The following is an 8,483-nucleotide window of genomic DNA, read 5'->3' on the forward strand; positions in this document are numbered from 1 at the left end:
AAAAGCAAAAAAAAACCCCGGGCATTTAAAACCCCCTCATTGCCCCACTCTTGACCCCCCCGCAAAGCCATGTACTCTCCTTAGTGCGGGCAAATGCAGATGAGATTGTGGATTTTATCTACCTGTTTTTTCGCTTAGTCGGTGTAGTTTCTCGTTGAAATTGGCGCTGTTTGCCTCGGTTATCGTCGGTTATTGGAGCTTTTTTGTTAATGAGTACTAAGTACTCAGGTGTGCGAGGGGTATCAAGGGGGTTTGGGGGGAGATAAGGAAGTCCCGTGGAAGTAGCGCAGCGAGAGTCGACGCTAGGAAGGAACTCAAACAGGATCGACCATCAACGACCTGAGATCTCGAAGACTCGAAACCCCCATTTTGTGTCGAGGTTTAATTCCATTTGCATATTTCTTTCTCCGTGACCTCTCTCTCGGAGGCCAGACCAGAGTGCCATGACGGCGGGTTCTCCAGAAGTGTTTGGAGAGAAGCGGGCCACTTTTTCTCCTCGGGGGCGGGGTGTAGACAGCGAGTTGGGGGGAGTGCCTGAGGTTAATGGCGTCGGGTGTGAAGTTGGGAGTTTTGGTTGATGGGACTTTTAGATTTATATATCACGATAGGAACCTCATACTCTGGCCAAGATTTAAGAAACGAGAGGTTGAATTATAGGTTGGTATCTGGACGATTTAGCTTTTTTTCAGCCGTTGTTTTAGTTGCATCATCCCGCGAGAAAAGGTTAGGGGAGTCTCCCTAGTAGGTCAGCTGACCTTTGGCCGAGCAATTAAGCGGAGTTTAGAGATTTCAAAGATTGAGAGAAGAGGCCCGATGTTATTCATATGCGCGCGCACGCACACATGAAGAGAGAGAGAGAGAGAGGGAGAGGGAGAGGGAGAGAGGGAGACCGGGACAGAGACAGAGAGAAACTGGGACAGATAGAGAGAGACCGAGAGCGAGCGAGAGCGAGCGAGAGCGAGCGAGAGAGAACGCCACATCAGCATGAACACTAGACACACGCACATCAGCCCCGAGGTTGCTTTCGTCGAATCCACGCGAGCTTTCACTATCAATCGGTCCACACTTTCTCCCGCGTCCCGCCTACACTTAATGGTCTCTGTTTCATTCATGGCAGCGCCTATGCGAAGGCCTCATTACCATCTATGAGAAGACCCTCTCTCCATTCATCCGTGTTGCGACAGGCCATGTTTAGTTCGTTAGGCGCCGGCGAGTAAGAAGAAAAAATAATGGATGATTTTGTGTGTGTTTGTTTTTTATGTGATTTTGTTTGTTATTCTGTTTGTGAGTGTGTGTTTGTCAGTCTGTTGGCGAGTACGTGGCAATAAACTTGAGTGAAAATTCAGTCACGTGTACAAGAATTTGTATGCATTCCATCTGCTGGATATATTCAGCATACTTTTTATATTATTTTTTATTATTATTACTTATCATTATTTTATTATTACAACTTATTTTCCGCACAGAGCATAATCTCTCCCAAAAAGCCGTCGCTCTCAACTCGCTGTGAATTGATTTTTCTCTCAAAATTTTCAATGACTTCACAACCCCGACCGACGCGCGTAAAGGAAGGTTAGGCCTGAATGCCCAGGATGATCCCGGATGTTGTCGTTCATACACATTCATTGGATGAAGGGAGAGGAGGATAGAGAGGCAAAGTGGAAGAGAGAGGGGGGGGGACGGGAGAGGGAGGGAATGAGAGATAGGGAGGGAGGGAGGGAGGGAGGGGGGAATGAGAGAGAGGGAGGGAGGGAATGAGAGAGGAGGGAGGGAGGAATGAGAGAGAGGGAGGGAGGGGGGAGGGAATGAGAGAGAGGGAGGGAGGGGGGGAGGGAATGAGAGAGAGGGAGGGAGGGGGGGAGGGAATGAGAGAGAGGGAGGGAGGGGGGGAGGGAATGAGAGGGAGGGAGGGAGGGGGGAGGGAATGAGAGAGAGGAAGGAGGGGGGAGCGGAATGATGAGAGAGGGAGGGAGGGGGGGAGGGAATGAGAGAGAGGGAGGGAGGGGGGAGGGAATGAGAGAGAGGGAGAGGGGGAGGGAATGAGAGAGAGACGAGAACGATAGATGGTGTGGTACGTGCCTTCGAAGACGCTAAAAATAGACAATATTGTTCGTGTAAACCTTCTCCCAGACATTGAAGTCTTTTGTCTGGGCAGTAGCAGGTAAGGCAGGTAGGGGGGGAGGGGGAGTGTAACCACCGCTAGAGCCTGGAGCGAGTTTTCACCTGACCAGACTGAGTGGAGCCGACCCGAGTATGACGTAGACTTCAGAGGTGCCCGCGGGTGGACGAGGTGGAGGGAGGGAGGGAAAGGGAAGGGAGGTGGAGGGAGAGAGCGAGAGGGAAGGAGGTGGTAGGGAGGAGCAGAGGGACGGAGGTGGAGGGAGGGAGCGAGAGGGAAGGGAGGTGGAGGGAGGGAGCGAGAGGGAAGGGAGGTTGAGGGAGGGAGCGAGAGGGAAGGCTGATTATATCGAATATCCGAACTGGTCTAACACACTTTAGGTTAGTTCCGGATTCGGGTTTTAGGATTTCGTTGTATTCGTTGTTTCGAAGACAGTTTTTTTTTTTTTTTTTTTTTTTTTTTTTTTTTTTTTTTTTTGGGGGGGGGTCTATTTAAAGAAAATCCGTTATTCGTATCGTGGTCATTTTATCTGTTCGTCCACTTTGCCCCCTTCTCTTGTACGCCTTTCCCTCTCATTATCCTCGCGCCTCGCATATTTCCCTTTATCCCTTCATTATATTACTCCTGTCTTCGCACATCGGCCTTCATTTATTGCCCCGCGTTCCGTTCTCTTTGCCCGCCGCCTGCTTGGTCCTCCGTTCATTCATACGCCCGGCTGTTATCCGATTCTCCCTCCTTGGGATCTTTGTCTCTTTTATTTCTTCTTGGTCTACACTCCCCGAATTATGCATAATGTTGTTGATGGTAATGATGGTGGTGAATATGTTGATGATGATGATTGATCATCATGATTATATAGATTATTGTTTATTGATGATGAGGATTGATAATAAAATGGCTCCTTGGCATGTTCAGAGAACGAGAGCTGCGGCTACCGGCTCTTCTGCACGGGCGGCATCACCGAGGCCGACCCTTGGAACCCGAAGGACAACTGCGAGCACGCCCTCATGTTGTTCTTCAGGGACTACGTCGCCAGGTTCCTCAACATCCCGGCCATCAAAGGTAAGGCCGAGAGTACCTGATGCACAAATAACTCTTAATAAAATCAAATAAATACATTTGGAATTCCTTGTTTATTTAGGAAGAAAAATTAAATGAACCATGGATAAGTAAGAAGGACGGTAGTAATTCAGTATACATGTTTATACGTTTTTACATCGTTATTTGTACGGTTTGAATTTTTTTATTTTAAAATAAGTGCATTTTGGTTTATTTCGTATATACATTACATATTTCTCTCCGCCACAGCGCTGGTGGTGATGGTGTTCCTGATGTACCTGCTGGTGGCTTGCTGGGGCTGCACGATGGTCAAGGAAGGGCTGGAGCGACGCCGTCTGTCGCGCTACGATTCTTACTCGGTAGCATTCTACGACCTGGAGGACATGTACTTCAGAGAATACCCTTATCGAATTCAGGTAGGTACAAGGGGATTTCCTATTCAAGTTCGTGAGGAATTTCGAAGTCAGTCGATTGCAATAAAGTCATTTATAGGATTGGCACTTTGCACGAGGCGGAAATTCGCAGGAAGTTCTTCCGGATTTAAGGGGGAAACATTAAGCAGTACGCAGCATTGTACGAGTAAAGGATCCGGGAAATTATGAAAACAAATCGAACCTCGTCAACAAAAGGAATGACTTGTTCTAGGTTGTGATCACTGGCGACGTGAACTACAGCGACCCAGTCGTCCAGGATCAGCTGATGGATCTGCACCAACAGTTTGAGAACCTAACGTACGTGGCAGAAGCTCTGTACACCGAGTCCTGGCTGAGGGCCTGGCTCGGCTTCCTCGACAGAAATCAAGAATTCCTGGAACTGAATGTCACGACAGAAGAGGACTTCATTGCCAATCTTCGAGAGGTAAGTTTTGTCTCTTTGAGCGTATTCTTGCTCAGGAATTGGTTGAGAGAAACTTTCTTGGGATTTGGAACCTTATCACCTGGGCGAGATATCAAGTCCAGCTATATGTTTTAATGTTTGCCAACCGTTTTCACTAGATACTGTGACGTGTCTTTTATAGAATTCGCAACTGAGTTGTCTAATGTCTTACATAATCTCACGACTTTATGCATCTTCACTCTTCAGATACAGTACATTGTTTATTACTTTCGACAGATATACTTATCGGGTCCAGCCAACGTCTTCGCGCAAGATGTGGCCTTCAACGAAAACTACACTCGGATCAAGGCTTCCAGGTTCATCATCCAGACACACAAGATTTTAGACGCTAATGACGATAAGGACATGATGGAGAAGCTGCGGCAGGTGGCTCGAGATTCTCCGTTCAACGTTACCGTATTCAATCCCTTCTTCATCTATTTCGATCAAGTTAGTATTACTTGCCATTGTTGTGATTTACTATCTTGATTTTAGTTTTGGATTTGAGGATGTATAGTGTGTTTCTATGTCGATACAAGGAAATAGTTCGAACTAATGCCCTTTCACTTTTTTCAGTACGTGTTGGTGAGGACTACGAGTATCCAAGCAATCTGCCTTGCTGCGGCCGTTATGATGGTTGTCTCGCTCATTTTCATCCCGAATCCCCTCTGCTCGCTGTGGGTCGCCTTCTCCATCGTCTCCATCGAGGTGGGCGTGGTGGGTTACATGACGCTGTGGGGCGTGAACCTCGACTCCATTTCCATGATCAACCTCATCATGTGCATCGGTTTTAGCGTGGACTTCTCGGCCCATATTTCCTACGCTTATCTGGCTGCCAAGGTCGACACGCCCGAGGAGAGGGTGCAGGAGTGCCTCTATGCCCTCGGCCTTCCCATCCTGCAGGGCGGCTTGTCAACTATCCTGGGCATCACCACGCTCATCCTCGCTCCGTCATACATCTTCATCACCTTCTTTAAGACGGTGTTCCTGGTCATCTTCTTCGGCGCCATGCACGGCATCTTCCTCTTGCCCGTGCTGCTCTCCCTGCTCGGCCCCGGCTCATGCTCCAAGCGCAAAAATAAGGAGATCACTCCTCCCATCAAGGGCAACGGCCATCCCTTCTTCATGCACGGCCAAGCCCTTCCACCGCCCGGGCCGCACGACGCCAGCAGCCTGAAGATCCCTCGGCCACACAGCATGGCAGCCTCTCAGTCTGGGATTCCTGTGGCCCCGGTAGGCCTTGGTCGCTCTGGCGCCTTCCTTGCTCCCGCCACGCTTGCTTCCAACAAGGATGATGGCAACAGCCTGGAAAAGGATCTGGGACTAGGGACTTCCGGCGAGGAGTCGAGCGAGTCGAGCCTTAGCAAGGGCGCCGCCAACCGCCGCGGGGGTCCGGATATCATACCTGGAAGCGGAGGACGCCGCGGCCTTCCCATTCTAGAGGTATACAGCAATAACGGATATATCAGCGATGACCTGGAAGCCGAGGAGCGCCGCTCGGAAGAACGCCGTCTCGATCACTATGGCGAATGGGAAGACCCGCGTCGCAGCTACCAGAACCACAGGCCATCACCCGAGCGCTCGTCCTCCGTCCATCGAAACGATTCATCCGCACGCCCCGGGCAGCGCCAGGGACGCCTGCATTCCTCCGACACCAGGGAGCGAACCGAACTCAGGAGAGGTTCCTCGGCAACAAGGTCACACGGAGCGCGTTCCTCTGCAGATCCCCGCGGAAGGCACCGCGACCACCATTAACGACGTCACGCCCAAGTGACCACGTGCCATGGCCAAGTGTACAGTGTACATAGTGTAGTATGAATGGACAGGCCCAGCGCAGCTAGTCACTGGGCGAACACCCCCAATCCCATCTCTTAGTTCTCCCCAAGGGTTGTGTTTGTCACCCCGCGGATTTGTGCCATTCCGCCCACATTTCGACCCTGCTGTGTTCTCATTCATCAACATCAGATATGTATGTTTGTCCTTGTCAAGGGGTGAAGCCCTTATATGAAAATAATTTCGTGTGTGTCTTGACAAACTGCACCGTTTAGTGGGGTCGGTGGAAATAAATCATCTGTATTTATTTATACGAACTGTATTTTGTGTTGCAAAGGTACATACATTGTGGACAAGTGGACAACGACTCTGAACTAACGTTGCAAGGGATAGGGCAGACCACAGACACGCACAACCTGCCGCGATGACAATGCAGTGGCGTTTACCGGTATGTCTCGAAGCTGTCGTCGGTCCACGATGTAGCGCATAGTGATTGGTTAATGACAAATGCCAAAAGTTGCCAGAGCAGGTGTACTTAATCTGAGGAAATGAGTGAACTGTGATTCTCAAGAATAGTTTTTTTGTGTGTATGTAACTGCTGAACAAGTTAAATTAACATTTTGTACAAATTTTCATCAGATATCTTCCTGTTTTTAGAAGTGTCAGGTTCACAGTGTTTCCCAGATTGCCAGTATCAGTGGCATGCTGGAGCTCAGTCTGGCTCAATAGTAATGTAATCGTTTTCAGTATCATTTTAATGTAAACTGTATCAGTTACCACTTTGTCGACAAGTTTTTGAGTGAAAATACATTCCCAAACTTGATGAACTCCAGACGTCATATGATTGAAGTGTAGACTTTTACTATTATTCCATTATTTCATTAACTTCAATACTGATATTGTGTGATATAGGAATGAATCGTTATTTTATAATACTTTTATAATGAAAATTTGTTTTTAGAAATAAGGTTTGATAAGGTAGATGCTCGCAGGATGTTCGTCCTGAGAAGTAAATGTATATAGCGTATAAATTTTATTCCAGTTTTCGTCCAAATTTAACAAATTCTGTTTTAGGTAAATCTCGCTCTCGCATTAGATTCACTTGGTTGGTTTTATCAGGAAAGTGGTTTGTTTTCCTGCATCAGAATGCCTTCCCAAGAGGTTCTATCAGTCGGGTCCAAACACTTGCAGAGGAGTTGGATCTTTCGACTCGTCCAGTATATAAGGCATCAATTTAACCAAGTTGGATTCCTTATATCACGTGGTACTTGATGCATGGAAACGAGCCCTTCGCATGTAGTTGTTACAGGGAGAATAGGGTCTTCTTAACAACCAGCTAAGAGACCAGAGAGCTGCTCGTGGCAGAAAGATGCTTCCCTGGCGGTTATCTTTAAAGTAACTGTCGAAATCCTGGTGGCCGACTTGATGATATGCATAGCCTGTCTAAAAATGAGCAGCATTGTCGAATGTGGTAGTTTTTGTAATGATGATTTATATAATGTATATATAAATGTTCACACATTAACTGCACTGTCCATATGCGCTGTAAATAGCATTGACAGACGACCATGTTCATGTTTTTCTTAACCCTGTAGTGTTTCTGCTCATAGCAAAGCAGAGACTTGAGATTTCGAGAAAACGCCTTGACACGTGTATAACAAAAAATTGATACTTGTAAATGCCTCGACCAGTTAATATATGTATTTATAGGCGAAATCATAGACAATGAAAAGACGTGAAAGAAGATATTTGTTGATTGCCGTAAGCATACGATGGAGTACTACAGAAGCGTCACCAGATTCAGTATTATTAAGCCCCTCTACATTTTACATGTGCAATGATAAAAAATGTCACTAATAAACCCAGGTTTCTTAATGATTTGCATTTTATTCCCTCATACTTTAAATTAAGAAAGTGTAACAATTTGATACTATGTATGTGAGTGACCATTGCTATTAAACAACTTATCTGTGCCCAATGGCTCGGTGTTCGGAGATCGATTGTCTCTGGCTGCTGGTGATTAGGACCCAGCTCTCCCTACCATACAGGGGGAGGTGGCGACCCACAACACCTGTAAGTCAAGGCTATGCGCCATTTGCCGTGTGCCCACATCATCATTATTATGATTATGATTAATAATAATAATAAAATAATAATAATAATTTATTATTTATTATGACGGTAGCCTCTTGTACTTGATAGTACCGTAGTTTCGATGTATATTATGAAATTTGGGGTAATCCTCTTTTCCATGTCCATGTTGGAAAAGCAATGTTGATCAAAAGCCCTGTTTTTGGCGAATTGTGAATATTTTTAATCGACTTCCTTTATTGACTTTCACTGTGATAGATCGGCAAAAAAGAGAGCACATGTACCACAGTAAGATGTGTCGGAAGATCTCACAGAATAACTTTACTTCAAATATTCATAACTCTATTTGAAATAATTTAAAATTTATTCACATGCTAATATAAAATTTGGTAAGCAGACACGACCAAAAAATCGTTTGTAATCGTAATTGTCAACAAAAAAAATCACAGCCGTCATGACGCTATCCATGGAATTGACAAAAATATTTTTCTGTTCTGTTTCTTGTAGAACAAATATCTGATAACCAGACAGTAGAGCACACCCCACTGTAAACTAAGGTTCTTCC

The 8,483-nt window shown here is 46.4% G+C and overlaps 1 protein-coding gene across 2 annotated transcripts in view; it reads left to right on the forward strand.

Annotated features, from left to right (window-relative positions):
* Window positions 1-7,703, forward strand: part of LOC119568304 (patched domain-containing protein 3-like) — a gene marked incomplete in the record, with an annotated part of 90,104 nt that extends 82,401 nt beyond the window's left edge. The window contains 5 exon segments of one of the 2 annotated variants that reach the window (XM_037916791.1): window positions 3,035-3,181; window positions 3,428-3,594; window positions 3,824-4,036; window positions 4,292-4,504; window positions 4,631-7,703. In XM_037916791.1, the coding sequence (XP_037772719.1) occupies window positions 3,035-3,181; window positions 3,428-3,594; window positions 3,824-4,036; window positions 4,292-4,504; window positions 4,631-5,809 (1,919 nt within the window). 2 annotated transcript variants of the gene reach the window in all.
* Window positions 7,704-8,483: the final 780 nt, after the last annotated feature.

This window comes from Penaeus monodon, chromosome 1, assembly GCF_015228065.2.
Source record: "Penaeus monodon isolate SGIC_2016 chromosome 1, NSTDA_Pmon_1, whole genome shotgun sequence".
Classification (NCBI taxonomy): Eukaryota; Metazoa; Arthropoda; class Malacostraca; order Decapoda; family Penaeidae; genus Penaeus; species Penaeus monodon.